Raw genomic sequence first — 17,705 nt, forward strand, 5'->3', positions numbered from 1 at the left:
CCCATTTAAGTTAGGAAGCTTTTTCTCATCCCTACAGCTATTGCTGAGCAGAATTCCCATATGTTGTCAGACCCATCACCTGTTAAGTTATGTCATTATAATAATACCTGCTGAGTAAGGCTTTACTGATATCAACCTCAGAGGTTACGTTGTGCCCCTCTCAAATTAATTTTGCAGTTAGTCATTTGGTTCATCCATTAAGTTATTTACATTTTTTTAAAAAAGGTATACTTATATGTTTTGCTTTTCTACCCCCTTGAAGTACAAGTTCTGAGTATACTATTCACTTTCAGTGGTATTTCCAATGATCTTTATCAGACAGCTTAGTTTTGATTTACATCACTTTAACTTTCCTTTTATGGTTTGTCTCGTGCGTTCTTTTTATTCTTTTGTAACTTTGTCTTTCTGATTTTACTCTGTTCGTGTTATTATTTATTTCCTTTACTGGAACTCCTGTTGTATCTGTATTTGAAAGGACATAATTATTTGCCTATATCAGATATGATAGTTTTGTTTTCATAGCTGCCTTGAAACATCTTTGAGGAAGTAACTAGATTTCATACTTTACTTTTATTTTTATTTTTTTAAATTTCTTTCTAATCAGTAAAGTATATAATCAATAAAATTTCCCAAGTAATTTTTAAATGCTTCTAGTAAAATTAAAGTTTTCCTGGTCCATCATATTGTTTTGACTGCTCTTGGCTTTGGGCTTGTTACCTTTTTGTAAGCATGAGTTCATCCTACCTTAAACTAGTTGCCACATTGGGGAAAAACCTGAAGTTTTGCAGCTTCTAATTCTTTCAGTAGATTTGAGAAGAACTTAGATGTACAGAATTTATGGTCTTAACAAAGTTTCCAGAATTTAAATCTAGTTTTTTAGTTATCTTTGAGGTTTTAACATATATATGAGATGCTTCCATTTTTGTTTAAAAAATTAAAAGGACATATGAACACATGTTTGCAAATGCATACAAAATCTTAGGACTATTTTTTAAGTTTTGTAAAAAATTGTAAATAACTTAAAAATATACTTTCTCCTTTCAGAAACGATCATACTCTAAAATCTGCTTTCATTCTCAGTAAAATCTATCTTTTTTGTCTTTAAGTATTTCTCTTGGTTTTAAGGGTATAAGTTTAAAATAAGTATGGTAGAATTCCTGAAAGTTGTTTTTCCATAATTTGTTTCTGATAAGATAAAAATACAATTACTGCTTTAAACAGCTGCTGTAGGTAGAACATCATTACTATAAAGATCTACATGTAAGTTTAGAGGTATTATAGAAACAGGGAAAGGGAATGGTGTAGGATTTGAAACTAACAGTATATGGATTGCATTGGAATTTTTAAAGCATATTAAAGAATCAGATATTTAAGGTTGAAAGTAATTGTGAAGATCATATCTACTATTGCCTTCATTTTCCAGCAGAAGAGGCCAATTTTTGTGATTTTTTTTTTTTCCTCCCTATTTTAGTGATGCCTTTGACATACAATATGGAGTAGTGGTTATCCGCCTAAAAGAGGGTCTGGATATATCTCATCTTCAAGGACAAGGTAAATTTTGTTTGAAATAAGTTTTTTATTTTAAAAATATAAATTAATTACTTTGTTAGAAAAATATATAATTCTTACCAGTTCTTCAATAATTTTAATATTTATCATTTATTATGTGTTATGGACTTATTGTATGTCAGTTTAAGATCAGATCTGTTTGGCTCCAGCAAAGTTTGTGTTTTTTCTTTGTACCAACCTAAATAATGGGTAGTGATCATTAATGGAGAGAATAAAATTCAATTTAAATAAGTTTTAAGTGAAATAAACATTAAATATGATTGTAGATTGACCAACTTTGTGAAAAGACATGATAAATAAAATACCAGAAAAATTTTAAATGTGTGCTAAATCATTAGATATTTTCTTGTTTATGAAAGTCATGCTTTGTATATAGAAGCATATTAATAATGAAAAATTAAACTTTGTAATATCATTTACTTGGTCTCCAGAAAAGATCCTGTAAGTCATTTTTTTTACTTTTATTTTGACTTTTTATTTTATAATTATAGATTCACAAGAAGTTGCAAAAATAGTACAGTGAGATCCTGTTTACCCTTTATTCGGTTTCCTCCAGTTATAATATCTTGCATATCTATAGCTATATCAAAATCAGGAAATTGACATTGGGACAGTTTATATACTTATTCATATTTCACTAGTTTTAGGTACCCTTCTGCGTGCATGAATGCATATCATATATATTGATTCATGTAATCAGCACCATAGTCAAGATACGGAACTGTTCCATCACTACAGAGATCTCTCTTATGCTACCCCTTTTTAGCCTTCACTATACTCTTCCCTTATCCCCCATCATTAACCCAATACCCACTAATCTCTTCTCCAACTATATAATTTTCAAAGTACTTAAAAAACCAATTTTTTAAAAGTAAAGATTAAAACCAGTTAAAGTATACCTAGTACTTTTGCAAACTTTATAAATAAACTATGGAAAATTTCATACCCTCTAATGATTTCCTGGTAATTTAAAAATTATAAAAGCTTGTTCCAGTCAAGATGGCAGAGTAAGTCTACTATAATTCAAAAATAAAAATATTTAAAAATATTATAAGCTTAAGAAATTTTGCATGCATTTTACCTTTATCAATTAATTCACCGAATGATCAAAATTAGCTAAGCCTAAATAGCTGAGGCAGATAATGAACTTTTGTCACTTGTTTATATACTTAAACTGTTTTAATCCTCCCACTGCCCCACCATTTTAAGGGTATTATGCAGTTCTGAAAGGAGTGCTTTGAGGTCTTTATCCGTGTAACACAAAAGTATGGCTTGCTGAAAATGCGTTTTCTTACTCTGGAGTAGGCCTTACAAAATACTATTTTAATTCTCTCTTGCTCTAACAGCGATTTAGGTTTAGGGTTCCTTTTAACTCTGTGTAATTATTAGTAGTGTTCCCTTTCACTCAAAAATATCCATTTGGCTAATAAATTATGTAGTTCTATAATATACTGAGATTTGAATGTGATTGGAACTTGGAGAAAATATTTTTATGTGTTTATAATCATTATGAAAATTGTTTTGAAATCCTTGTTATTCATCATTAGGATTTGGAGACAGGGGTTTGGTTTAGACAGGGATTAAGGGTACAGGCTTTGGAGTCAGAGCTGCGTTAAAAATCCCAGCCTTTTCTCTTCGTAGTTTGAGGCTAGGCAAATTTGCTGACTTCCAACCCTCAGTTTCCTCATCTGTTAAAAATATAATTACTTCATAGGGTCATTGCGAAGATTAAAAAGAAAATACAGCCTGTGAACCTTTTCGCATACTGTTGGCATCTAGGCTCACATAGGTTTTTTTTTTTTTTAAAGAATTTCAAAAATTTTTTCAATTACAGTTGACATTCAATGTTATATTAGTTTCAGGTCTGCAGCATAGTGATTAGACATTTATATCACTTATATATGAAGTAATCCCCCTGATAAGTTAGTACACCCCTGATACCATACATAATAATTACAATATCATTGACTATATTCCCAATGCTGTACTTTACATTTCCGTGACTATTTTATAACTGCCAATTTGTACTTAATCCCTTTACTTTTTGCTCCCAAGCCTTCAGTGTTGTCTGTCATCTTATATGTATATGAAAAATTTTCACATTTTACATTTTTTATATGTGTTAATGACTTTGAGAATAGAGTTGATTCACATAGCATACATTATTCCTTGCCTACCACGTTCTTGTGTTCCATGAATCTCACTCATTACTGATTGCCCAGCACCTAATTCAAATGTCACACTTAGCTGTGGCTCAAGATATTGAAATGAACAGATTGTCACATTTGTTTATATAAGAAATCATTTATTGTAAACTTATTTCATAATAAACTTTGCTTAAAATTATCATTTAATTGATATTATGCCATGATGCTTTCTTTAATGATTAAAATAAGATTTAGATAATATTTGAATATTTTCATATCTACAGAAGAATTATTGTCATCACAAGAGAAATCTCCTGGTGTCAAGGATGTGGTACTAAGTATAGAATATAGTAAGAAATCGGATTTAGATACTTCCAAACCATCTGGTGAAAAAACTGTTACCCATAAAGGTAATTTTATTCAAACAAATTTTATTGAGGTAATGTTTTAATTTGAAGAGAAATGGCTTTTATTACATAACACAGCTAATAAAGTAACCTGTTCTCAAACTTGACTTTTCATTTTTAATAGCTCAGGTAAAATTTATAGCTTTCAAAAATGGCGCAAAATGATTACTTATTTTACTGGGTCATAGAACAGAAACCACACCAATTAATTATGTGCTCGTGTATGTTTTTAACTTATATTTGCTTTAAATAAAACATTTTAATTTGAAGCTTAGGTTAAATCTGAACTTGGAAAGAAACATGATAATTTTAGAGCGATGTTTGTGTGCGTACAGCATATGATAACTTTGAAAGGAATGAAGCTTACATAATTAATTTACATAATTTTTTGGTTGAAGTCAAGATATTTAAATACCAGGGGTTTTGTTTATGTGCTGAGATATTCAGAAATTTTTTGCATTTGCTGAGTCTGAAGTTGTTTAGGTAAAACAATGTAAGAAAAAATCAAGTGCAATTTTATTTCCCAATTTAGTCTCTCTGAAGAAACACGCTCCTTGTATTTGATTGCTGAACTATAAGGCCATAATTACAAACATAATACCCCTGGTGGCTCATGTGCTTCAAGCCAGAAAAAGGTGTCCAGATCTTATGAGACTTTCAGATAAATTCATCCACAAATCTATATGTCACGTTTATAAAAAGGAAAGAGGGATGACTTCCAAATCTTACTCTCCCACCCTCACTCTCCTACCTCTGTTCAGTCTAGTATCTCCATCTATCTGTCCTATTCCCAGCTGACGCAATAAGAAAAAATCTGCACTGTGAATCATCAAACCATATCATACTTTTGACTCCTGTGAATAATTACAATTCTTTTTCTGAAATTGATAACGTTGGACAAATCTTGTCTCTGTAAAAATTGATCTCTTATATATTATTTAGAAGCAGTAATGTTTCTTTTTATTTCTTTCCTCCTTTATTTACCTTGTTCGCCTAGAGTAATGGTAGTTGAGAACTTAGTTGAGACCCATTTTCCCTTTCAGTTCTTTGCTGGCTTAATTATAATTTTTTTTTTGTTTCGTGTCAAAACTCTATAAACTAATTCTGATAACTCTTCTTATGTTCCTGCATTTATTTTTAGTTTATGGTATACATTCTTTCATTTCCTCTTACTTTTATTCTTGTCTTTTTTTCTCGCCTAAAACAAATACTTTCTTTATAAAATCTGTTAGGAGTTAACAGATAAAACTATGATGGGGGAGGGGAAGAGAAGTAATATTTACCAAGCATCTACTTTGTGCCTCCTACATTGTAGATGTTATCCATACATTAGCTCACTAATGTGTGTCACAATCTCATAATGTCATTATTTTTATAAAGTAGAAAACTGGGTCAGTACATTTCTATTTATCTTTTTGTTATAAAATGTAAATACTTTCAACTTAGTTTAAATCATTTTAAGTGTCTATATTTCCTCAACTTTTCTGAGCTTTGAAATGAATACAAAATGTCCATAGTTATATTTCTAAATGTTTTTATTATCAAAGACAGATAATATCAAACTTTTAGGAACAATAGTATTTAATACTAAAAAATTAACTGTAATAATCAAAATGTTTCTTGTCCCATAACAGGCATAAGAAATTAGCATTTAAAAGCAGCAGTAATTTTATTTTGTGTTTATTTTCTATTTAGCCAATTATTTTCAAAATTAGCATAGAAACTGTAGAAAAGTTTAGACAATTTTAAAAGTCTTAGGAATTACAAATATTCTGGTGTAGTTATATAGTCATAGATATTTGGTATATCTGTCTTGATTATTAAGGCATACAGTTGTATACAAGGGAACAGAAAGAGCACCCTTTGAATAATTTGTGTTAAGCACTGAACTAAGTGCATTAATACTTGCAATATAACAATCTTAAGAGGTAGGTATTGTTCATCCTTTTTATAACCGAGGAAAGGGAGTCGTTAGTCACACAGCCAGAAAAAGAGTTAATGGTAATATTGGAACGCTGGAAGTCTGACTCTGGAGCCCACTGCGGTATACCTTTTCCTGTCCAAGTTGGGAGTTTTATATGCCTTAAGCAAAATATCATATAAGCTTATATTAAGAAAAAAACTGAGGTTAGGAAAACTGTTAACCCCAGGAAAATATTTATAGATATTTAAATGTAAATGGACCAGTATATGCATACATATATGCATATACACATATATAGATTTACATATTTGAAAAAAATCACTCCTGTATAACCTGGCATTTTATATAAACCAAAAAGGCTCTGTCTAGTCAAATTTCTTAATATTGCAAGTGGTGATTAATTTTTAAAAATGCCAAATATCCATTAAATGTTTCTAAAGTTACTTTTCAGTCATTTGCACAGTGATGCAGTGGCATGTTTAAAATTTGCATATTATCTGCAATGTCAGTTTTTTCATGTCATATTTCTACTCTATAAGCCATAATTCAACATCTTTTCAACTGACTTCAAATATAAAAAAAGTTTTAAAATTGCACTGAAGTTTTGGTCAGTTGTACAGGAATAAAATTTGGGGATGAATGTTGATCAGTAGCTCAGTTGGAGGGGTCTAAAATATATTTGCTTTTTAAAATCCTACACCCTCTCTAGAAAACATCTATCTTCAGTCTTGATGATCATTCACAGACTGTGTTTTCGTGTCGTTGTTTTGTTTATAAATGTGCCGTTTACATTATATTTTAATTATTTAATAATATAAAGGCAATTAACTTATATTTTGTTTTTTAAACATAATCTAGATGAGGAAGAGGATGGCAAGACTCCAACTCAACCACTGTTGAAAAAAGGCAGGCATTTTTCATCATTTTATTTTAATCCTTTTTTTCATACTGTTAACTCTTTAAATCCGACCTTATTATTTTCTTTTTTTACCTTAGTTTTTATTTTCATGGTGAGGTGATGTTACACTTATTTATTAAATGCAGATTAGAAAAATTATCATTAGTCCAACTAAAGAGTTAAATCATTCCAGGAAAAGGTGATATACATCAAAGACAAATTATTTTATGTCATCATAGCATTTTTGAAATATTCACACCCTGAAAGTCAGTATTAATTTTTTACTTTAAACTGCATGGTTTAGATGATAATTAGAGACACTGAAATAGGTTTATTTACAGTGTCACTTACATTCTTTACCATCAGTTGTACCCAGCCAAGTCCTTAATTTTGATACTAATATATTTTTCATTTCAAAAATTACAATATTTCTCACAGTCCTGCTGCGTTTGGGAGATACAGTCATGTCAACATACATGAATTTTATGAGAAGGAGATAGAGGTGAGAGTTATGGAGCAGTGTGGTTTGGTAGCCATAATATTTCATCATGCAAAATCATTTGTCATGTTTGCATACATCATGGCAGCATGAAAAGTGAATGATAGACATTCTGTAAAAGTGATCAGATTTCCTCCTGTGGATTTCTGCTTATTAAAATTTGATGTAGGAGTTTCATAATAGTCATTCGCTTGCTCACAGAGCTGTGCCGATTCTCCCCCCGTCCCCCCCCGCCCCCCTAATTCTTGAGAATATAAAAGGGAGCTGTCTTGATATAGACTTGTAGCATACAGGTGTCCTTCCAAGGAGTTCTCACCATCTTTCTATGATTCAGAGAAAGATGTGGTGGTGGTTATATGGCTTTAGAATTGGGTGTTCTATATTGAGAGGACAAAACTTAGGTCAAGATGAGGGTGTTTTTCCTTAGAGGTTTCATTGTGATAATTGTAAGAATGCATTGGTATGTCTTCCACTTCCTTCTGTCTATCATATTACAGATAACAACATTTTATTTAAAAAAATTTTTTGAGCTTTATATTATTGAGAAACTAGATTACAAAAGATATTCGTAGAATAGGCATAAATTTAATTTGTCCAGTTAACCCAAAACGGCCTTTCAGAAATCAAAATCCAGTAGTTAATTATAATTTTCTTGATTGGTACTTATGATTCTCTTTCATTCAGAATGCTTCAAAATATTGGAAGTAAGGCAGGATAATTTGGATGAGTTTAGCTGTTGTAAAGATGTATTTATCTGTAATCTTTTTAAAAGTATGTTTCAATCATAAACAATTGAAAGCTTATGATGGATGCCATATACAACTATCTACATTATAAACATTTAAGTATATTAAAGGAAACTGTAGGAATTCAGCACAAGGGACTTTAATATTTAGTTTTCTTACATCTTATTTTTCTGCTTAATCCTTTAGAATCCAAAGGCCCTGCTGTGCCTTTAAATGTAGCTGACCAAAAGCTTCTTGAAGCTAGTACACAGTTTCAGAAAAAGCAAGGAAAGAATACTATTGATGTCTGGTGGCTTTTTGATGATGGAGGTAAGGCTGTTAATGTATTTTCTTTAACAGTTTTAAACTTATTGGAGTTGTGAGAATAGTACTAAGAGTTGGAGTATACTCTTTCTTCACCAGTAGACCCCATTCCAGTTTTGCCAGCATTCTCAAAGCAACGGGATTAATTTCAGAAACAGGTGTTCCACTTAGTTGTCATATCTCTTCATCGTCTCTCACTTTGGGAGTTGATAGGTCCTTCCTTGAGCTCCACGACCTTAACATTTTCTTTTAATATTACAGACCATTTTGTAGAATGTCACTTAAAATTTGGAGTGTCATTTGATGTTTCATCATAATTAATTTTAAGTTATGTATTTTGGGTAGAAATATCACAGAAGTGATGCTATGCTCTTCTGTCTATATCTCATCAGATGGCACATGATGTTGATTTGTCTCATCATTGGTAAAATTACCTTTGACTTTTGAGTAAGGTGGTTTTCACCAGGTTTATACACTGAAGAGTTACTATTTCTCCCTTTTATAATTATATAATTATAATTTGGGGAATGGAGTGTTACTTTGAGACCATGTAAATATACCATTGTTACTGCAACTTTTGCCACCATCTTTGGCATCCATTGATATTTCTGCCTGAATTTATTATTGTTGTGGTGGTGTGTTAGTGGTTGCCAAAAGATGACTTTCCAATTCTATCATTTCTTCCTCATTTATTAGTTGGAATTTTACTATAAGGAAGAGCTTTCTCATTATTTCTGAGTGGACTCATGGATTCCTATTCTATTCAGTGGGGTATGATTTGTCAGTCTCATGATTTGTTTTGATATTCAAATTGTCCTGGATTTCCTGTTTTGTCTAACTTTTATGTCCATTTGTCGTGTCTCAATCATTCTTTATTTTCTGGTACAATAAGATGTTCCAGGCTCGGTTTTGTATTTACACCAGCTATCGAATCATTCATTATCCAAGGAGCCCTGATTCCTTTAATGGAGAGTGGTATTGAGAAACAAAGATCAGGGTATTAAGATATGCTCATTGTTACTAGGGTTTCACTGCCCCCAGGCCTTCTCAGTGGGCAGATCTAGAAAATGCACATATATATGTTTGTATATGTGCATATAGATTGAAAACCAGTTCCAGTCCAACACTGCAGAGTTCAGTCCAGCTTCTCTCTTTTTATGTTTCTGATTTCAGTGAGAAAGCTGGCTCTCATTAGCATCAATGAATATTCTCATTTCTCACCACTCCTGTATGTGAATAATCCAACTCTGCCAGGCCACTGTCCCATTTCGCTCCCTTCCTCACATGGGTCCTGACTCCACTAGATCGCCCACCTAGTTCAGCCCTGCCTTATGGCACCGTGACTAAATCAAGGAAGGCCAGAAAGAAAAATTCTGTTTTCTATTGAGTTGTAGTAAACATGTTTTTAGAGACTAAATTAAAAGTTCTTGATTGAGAAGTTAGCATTAAGTAAATGATTTGTTATATTTTTATGATTCAGGTTTGACTTTATTGATACCTTATCTTCTGACGACCAAGAAAAAGTGGAAAGATTGTAAAATCAGAGTATTCATTGGTGGAAAAATAAACAGAATAGACCATGACCGGAGAGCGTAAGTCTATTTTAAATTGAAGGGCATTTAATTAATGGTACTTTACTATACAATATACATTCGATAGGATAAAAATTAGGCAATCCATAAAATGTCAGTCATGTTGCTCTGTTCTATACTGAAGCTGAAAATTCTAGTTAAACAAATAAAACCCCATTCTCTTTAATTTAGTCTATGTTTAAGTTATACTTAGTTTTATCGACATATAACATTTTTTAATATATTGACATTTTAGAAAGTCTTTATTAAATACTTATGGTATTAAAGTGTTAAGCAGCTTTTTTTTTTAAATTTGGGGAGAAAGTACACAAAGATTACATATTCATATATGGGATACATTTTGTAGAGTTCTGGACAACAGAAATGCAGGATGCCATTTTCATTCATTCTCTTATTTCTGTTTGTATTGTCACAATTCTAGTTCTGGTTTCAGTGCTTCTCTGAATATCTTATGCCTAGTCTCTGACCTTTTCAGCATATATGGTGCACGTTTCTTCTAATTTCATGTTTAGAAAGCAGAGCTTGATAATATGATTCCTCTGCCAAAAATACTTTTAATATCTCTGTAACATACCGTAGAAAGTCTATGCCAAAACATGACAAGGCCCTTTACATGTCCTCCTGTTCAATTTCTATTATCTTCTGTTCCCCCAAATATGCTTTATACTTCAGTTTACATTTCTCTACCTGCCCTAAACATGCATGTGCTTTCAGACTTTTACTCCTTTGCATACTCTCATTTCTCTACTGTAAAAAACTCCTTGCTTGCCTCCCTTTTCTGTCAATATACTACATTCTTTAAAGCCCAAGACAGTTGTCACCTTCTTCATAACACTTTCCCATCACCCCTCTCCCCACTAACCACTAGTTGTTATATTTCCTTCCTGAATCATGATACCACTCATCACATTCTGGGGCTTGTATTTTATTCTTAGATTTGAGTTTTGTGAGCCCTATAACACATAGCAGGACTTAGTAGATTTATACCAGAATTCAGCTAGATGTTTATTCATTTCAAACAGTGAATTATGCAAGAAATAGTAGAAATAATTTAAAAGTTAAATCTGTTGCTTGTCTGTTTTCTAGTATCTCAATTTAGAAAACTCATTAAAAATAAAATCCTGTTTTGTTCATTCCTTTTTCTGTTTATGTGTTCAACTTTTCTAGCCACAAGATTTTATTGCTAACTATGCCTCCAAAAAGTGTTTATTTACTGAAAAATCAGAGGCTTGTTGGAGCTTTTATTCCATGCCTATCCAAGTCTTCCCTACTCCCTCAAAAAAGACTGTGAACTTAATCTATACCATCAGTCATAGCTTCAGTTTGGGCCTTGAGATATTCATTCTTCGTGGATGAAGACTAATCCAAAAATAATTAAACAAATAAGTATTTACAAGTTTTTACTGAAATCCATATACTTAACTATAATTTGACTAAAATTAACTTAAAAAAAAAACTAGTTGCCATTCAAATTTCATTGTTAATGTCACTCTCTGTCCATTCATTATTGGATACTAAGGAGAGATTCAGAGAAAGTAAAAGACTATAACAAAAGTCTCTGCTCAGGGAATTTAGAAATCTGTTTTGCAAATGTACAGTGTGAATTAATTTAGATGGACTTTGTTTAGCACCTGATAGAATTTTCCTATAAATCATGCATTTTAGATATATGGATTCAACCCTAAATAGAATTAAAATATGTATTTATGGCTTTCATGTGTCTCAGTGCTATTCATTTTTGTTCTAGGATGGCTACTTTACTTAGCAAGTTCCGGATAGACTTCTCCGATATCATGGTCCTAGGAGATATTAATACTAAACCAAAGAAAGAAAAGTAAGTTATTGAATAAGTTACTTTGTATATATTTCTGATCCTTTTATAGATAACTTACCCAGACACTTCAATAACAGATCATTCAACTTAATTATCTGGGGGTTTTGCCTTCTGTTAGTTACATGTGAAGTCAGCTTTTTAAATCTAGCACTGATAATTGGCATGCCTATAGCAGATATTGAAGTAAGTTCTAGAGAGCCTCAATTTTCAGAGAATTCAATTACTACTGTTTATAAGTAATTTCTGAAAATAATTGATTCCACAGAAATTCCACATGGTTTTTTAAATTTCCATTGTTTATGCCCACATTCATTATTCTGCATCTTAAATGTTTACTATCTGCCCTTTCTTCTCTTTGAAATGTTCTAGTACCTTTTCTTATACTACTTTTATTTAGTGGTACTTGAATGGGGAAAGCCTTTGAGTGTTTTGAGTAAAGGAGCGACATGATTTGACATACTGCTCAAAGGGATCATTTTGGCTTCTGTGGTGAAAATGTACTTAGGTCGAGGGGGGTGGTCATAGGAGCAGGGGTAGATACTGATCAGAGTAGTTAAGAGTGTAGAGGGGAGCACAGTCAATGGAAAACACTAATTCTTCAAGTTATAACTTAGCATTTAAGATCTTAATGTTAAGTAATTCAAAATAAAGATAATCGTCAGTATCCTTTCCATTTTTTTAAGTATTGTAGCTTTTGATGAAATGATTGAGCCATACAGACTTCATGAAGATGATAAAGAACAAGATATTGCAGATAAAATGAAAGAAGATGAACCATGGCGAATAACTGATAATGAACTTGAACTTTATAAGACCAAGGTATTCTTTCTCTTCTGGTTCCTTTTCATTAATCATCCATGTGATTTTTTAAATACTTAAGACATAAATAAGTATCAAGAACTGCAATTTGTTATGGGGGGACCAGTTCTGTGAATTAAATCTACTTTATGTTGCATTTATACATGGACAGTGTAAAAAATTAATTTTTTTAAAATTAGAGAACAAATTTTTGTTACACCAAAATTGGTTTCTCTTTGTCTACTTATAGTTTTATAAACCATACTAGATTTTCAGATGGTCTAGGAATGACTGTGTCCTGCTTTGTTTCAGACATACCGGCAGATCAGGTTAAATGAGTTATTAAAAGAACATTCAAGCACAGCTAATATCATTGTCATGTAAGTAATACATAAGATTTTCTTGGGTATTTATTTTATAATAATGCAATTAGGATGCATTTAGGTAATTATCATAACAGTTCATTCTGGAATTTATCCTTTTTCCCACCTTTTAAAAATTTTTTAGCATAGCCATCAAACATGTGGGGTATGAGAGCCCGAAGTCAAAATTTGAACCCCAAGCAGGTTCTTCATGGAAATAACCCCAAAAAGTTACTAGCGGTTCCTGACTGAATCCCACCCCAAGTTCCCACACACAGACTTTACATACAGATTCACTGTCCTTATGTTGAATGTAGATGCTAATGTTAGCTCTGGCTTTTCCTCCACAAAACCATGTTAGCTTGATACTGAACCCAAATTTTCTCAGTCCCGGAGCGTAAGTCCTTGAATAGGTAAGGAAAGCTCAGGTCTTCAGAAACCTGCCAAATGATGAAATAAAATAACACCGAAAGATTGTTATTGTGATTAATAACAACTATTTAATACACTAGAAAATTTTAAGTTTTGCTGCTGATGATCAAATATCTGTAATGGAAGATGCTAAACATAGAAATCTGGAAACACTCTCTAGAGCAATTGGTGCCTACTGCCATTATCTATAAATAGAAATGAAAGCCCAGAGAGTTGAGAAGATAAAAATTAACATGTAGAGTTGTTTGAGTTAATTAACATGTAGAGTTGTTTGAGTTTTCTTTATCCATGTATAGTTTCCACTTTCTAAATTCAGATGGAAGCATCCTTTTCTTCTAAAACAAATTTTTTTCCTGTTTAATAGTTGCTACTAAATATTTCAAATAACTCAAATTTCTTGATTTATAATAACATTTCTCACCAAACCGAGATATGTTGGTATATATATATGTTTTATAAAAATATATTAAGAACCTTAAGTTCCTTTATTTGTTTTAATTTTTATTTTTCAATTAGAGTTGACATTCAATAGTTTATACTAGTTTCAGATGTACAGCATAGTGTTTAACATTTATATTTACGAGGTGATCCCTTAGTTATTACATTATTAACTATATTGCTTATGCTCTACTTTACATCCCCATAAAAGAATTTTGTACTTACTGAAGAAGGAGAAATTTGGGGGTTAGTGTTAAGTACCAAGTGTGTTATGGTTTATAGAAATTTATTTGCTATTCTTATGAAGAAAAATTTTTAAATATTTTGTTCAAACTTAAAAAATTGGAATAGTGTTATGGCAGTATAGTAGTTGCCATACTATATGCAGAATTTCCCTGCACTTAAAAATATTTTGCAACTATAGTAATTTTTAGTTACTATTATTGTGACTTAATTTATAATTTTTATTACATTCTATTCTTCTCAACTCAAATGAATGGCTTAATTTCCTTTCTCTTTTTGACACCAGGAGTCTCCCAGTTGCACGAAAAGGTGCTGTGTCTAGTGCTCTCTACATGGCATGGTTAGAAGCTCTATCTAAGGACCTACCACCTATCCTCCTGGTTCGTGGGAATCATCAGAGTGTCCTTACCTTCTATTCCTAAATGTTCTACACAGTGGACAGCCCTTCAGATGGTACTTCAGTGCCTAGTGAAGTAACTGAAATCTTCAATGACACATTAACATCACGATAGCAAACTGTGACTTTTCTTTCACTATTTTATTAATTTGAAAGCACACAGAGAAGTTGTCCCATTGATGTGTGTGTATGGAGACTTCAGCATTAGTCAGAAACATATCTCAATCTTAACGAATGATGATTCCTTGTTATTGGACTGAAGCTCATGAGAGTAAAGTTTTCCTTTGCTACTTGAATAGCAATAAAAACGTGTTGTTTTTTGATTGATGAAAGGAGTACAAAAAGCCTTTAGCCTTGAGGTGCCTTCTGAAAATAACCAAATTTCATCCATATATCCTTTTTTATAAATTTATAGAATGTCAAACTTTGCCTTCAGCTATTTTTATTTCTAGTCTCTTCCATCTTAAAATGGACACTACTTTTCTTTTTCCATTGACCAATTAGTGTTGAGTACTGTATGTTTTTTACTATTTTTGTAAAGGTATACATTTAGAAATTAAAGGTGAGAATTAGGGCAAGTTAATGAAAAATGCAAAAAAAAATGGGAACCAAAAAGTGACCCCAAGTTTAGGTTTGTATGAGTATGTTTAAATGTAGATCTAGGGAAAAAAAGGCCCAATAAACCCCTTTTTTGTTAACTTCTAAGTGGCTCTTATTTGTATCTTTATTTGATTATTATCTCTTGAAACCTTAGGGAAGTTTGAAGATTTATCCAGTACTTCTATATACCATGCTGAAATATCATATATTGTAATTCTTTAGACAAAAGTCCTCAAGATCATTTGTATTTATTAGAAGAGAGATCTGTCCTAATTTTGCATTTTTCTCAAATCTGAGGGACTTTTAAGAAATGCTAGAAATTTTTTTCTGAAGGAAAATTAGACAAAGCTATGCCATTTCATAGACTATTTCAGTAAATACTACATGGAGTTTCACTATGCCATCCTTTATAAATCCTTAAAATAATGTCTCAAATGGTTAAATGGACCACTGGTTTCTCAGTGAAATGTTTTTAGGTTTAATTCATTCAATTGTCAAGTACACTTAGTCTTAATTAATATACTCAGGTTTGAACAGATTATTCTGAACATTTAAATTTAATCCATTCTTAATACTTTAAAACTTTTGTGTTAAGAAAAACTGCCAGTTTGTGCTTTTGAAATGTCTGTTTTGACATCGTAGTCTACTAGTACAAATTTGACAGTGCATATGTACTGTTACTAAAAGCTTTATATACAGTTATTAATGTGAAATTTTCATTTTTTATTCAAGGAAGGATTTCCTAAAAACATTTCAAGGGATATATATCTACATATCTGTATGTGTGTATGTATGTATATGCATACACAGACGCACATATGTATATATAACGACATTTATGTTTTGCTGGTTTTTTGCGTTTTAAGTGATCAACATTCATTAGATTAAAAATCTTTTTCTTTAGTAAACATAAGTTCAAAATCAGATTGAAACACAGATTTCTTAGAGAACAGAGGTGTTCATTTGAAGGGCATGTAACTTCACACAGTTATCATTCAGTTAGAAAACGGAGAAATTCTCATCTAAAGTACTGTTCAATGGGTTCACTAGCATAAGTTTCAGTGGTGAAAAACTTATGCAGGTTTTCATGAATCTTGATAGAAATCTATAAAATTACTGTTGTCAATAGTGCAGTATTTTGCTGCATGAGTAGGAACTAAATTAATATAAAAATGAAGATCTGATAATAATTTTGAATTCAGAACATTAAGAAAATGGAGTAATCATTTTTTCCATAATTTTTTTCTTATGTTGTAACTCATAGCATTGTTCCATTTATTGCAGGTTTTATAGTGTTTTGGGGTAAAGACAGTAGAAATGTCATATTATTCAGTAAACAATATCATGTTTGAACATTATAAATGAATAATAGGGCATGAATTGAGTGCTGCTATATTGAAATGTGCACAGGTACACTTATTTTTCTTTTTTTAAGTTTTTCCCATTCAGGAAAACATTGTGATCTCTACTGCAGGAACCAAATGTCATGCATCATACATACATGTGTATAAAGTACATAAAATATATCTAAATATGCATAATGGGGGGAGGGTAATATTGTCTGTGAAATAATGTAAGAAGCTTTTCACTTTAAAAAAAAAAAACGCATTACTTTTAATTAACATTAGACACCAGATCAAAATTTTCAAGGTTATTGTAGTGCTCTAATAAAGTTCAACAATTCTTAGAGAGGCTATCTAGTGTTGAAGCTATTCTACTCTATTTTATTTATGCTGAATTTGATTATTTTAATGCCAATTTTTGTTTTTCATTTCTAATCATTAGTGATAACTTGGAAACAAATAATTATGCAATGGCATTTGACAGTTCATTACTCCTATAGGTAAAAATTCAGTGGGTTTAGAGAGAATGGTGTTAAGCTGATTATTAAATGGTGAATTAAATCAAATATTTATTTGTTATATTATTTCATTTGTTTTAGGTTTTCTTTTACATTCTTTTTATATGCTTTCTGATATTATGTATTTTTAAAGACTATGGAAATAATTTAAAGATTTGAGCTGGTGGATGTTTACCAAGTTTGAAAATGTAATATTTTGATAATACTGTACTATAACTGTCACACAAATGCTTTTCTAATGTTTTAACATTGAGTATTGCAGTTGCTGCTTTGTACAGAGGTTACTGCAATAAAGGAAGTGGATTCATTAAAACTATTTAATGTCTACTCTTATATTTTATCTGTTTTACAAATCTATGTCAACTTTGTAATTTAACTTCATTTATATAATTATTATTGGTATCTGAGTTTTTTAAATGGCTTTCACCTTAATATTCATGACTTGGCAAAGTTGTTTGAAATTGTTCACTATCCCTAAGCTTTTGTTATAATCACTATTAATACTGATAGTGTGATTGAGCCATATAAGATGCAGCTCATTTTGATTTTTTAAAGTAATGACTATTTTGTTTTGTTTTTTAGTTTCAAGTATACAGTCCATTGGTTAGACATTTATATAGTTTATGAAACAATCCCCGATTACTCTATCTTCCCT

The 17,705-nt window shown here is 31.2% G+C and overlaps 1 protein-coding gene across 1 annotated transcript in view; it reads left to right on the forward strand.

Moving 5' to 3' along the window:
- SLC12A2 (solute carrier family 12 member 2) overlaps window positions 1–17,366 on the forward strand; it is an 87,401-nt gene extending 70,035 nt beyond the window's left edge. Inside the window, exons 19-27 of the mRNA XM_006913342.2 lie at window positions 1,472–1,551; window positions 4,001–4,126; window positions 6,906–6,953; window positions 8,377–8,499; window positions 9,974–10,085; window positions 11,833–11,919; window positions 12,603–12,738; window positions 13,030–13,097; window positions 14,479–17,366. Of these exons, the coding sequence (XP_006913404.1) occupies window positions 1,472–1,551; window positions 4,001–4,126; window positions 6,906–6,953; window positions 8,377–8,499; window positions 9,974–10,085; window positions 11,833–11,919; window positions 12,603–12,738; window positions 13,030–13,097; window positions 14,479–14,614 (916 nt within the window). The 3' untranslated portion in view covers window positions 14,615–17,366. The remainder of the gene's footprint in view (window positions 1–1,471; window positions 1,552–4,000; window positions 4,127–6,905; window positions 6,954–8,376; window positions 8,500–9,973; window positions 10,086–11,832; window positions 11,920–12,602; window positions 12,739–13,029; window positions 13,098–14,478) is intronic.
- Window positions 17,367–17,705: the final 339 nt, after the last annotated feature.

This window comes from Pteropus alecto, unplaced genomic scaffold (genome assembly GCF_000325575.1).
Source record: "Pteropus alecto unplaced genomic scaffold, ASM32557v1 scaffold20, whole genome shotgun sequence".
NCBI classification, from domain to species: Eukaryota; Metazoa; Chordata; class Mammalia; order Chiroptera; family Pteropodidae; genus Pteropus; species Pteropus alecto.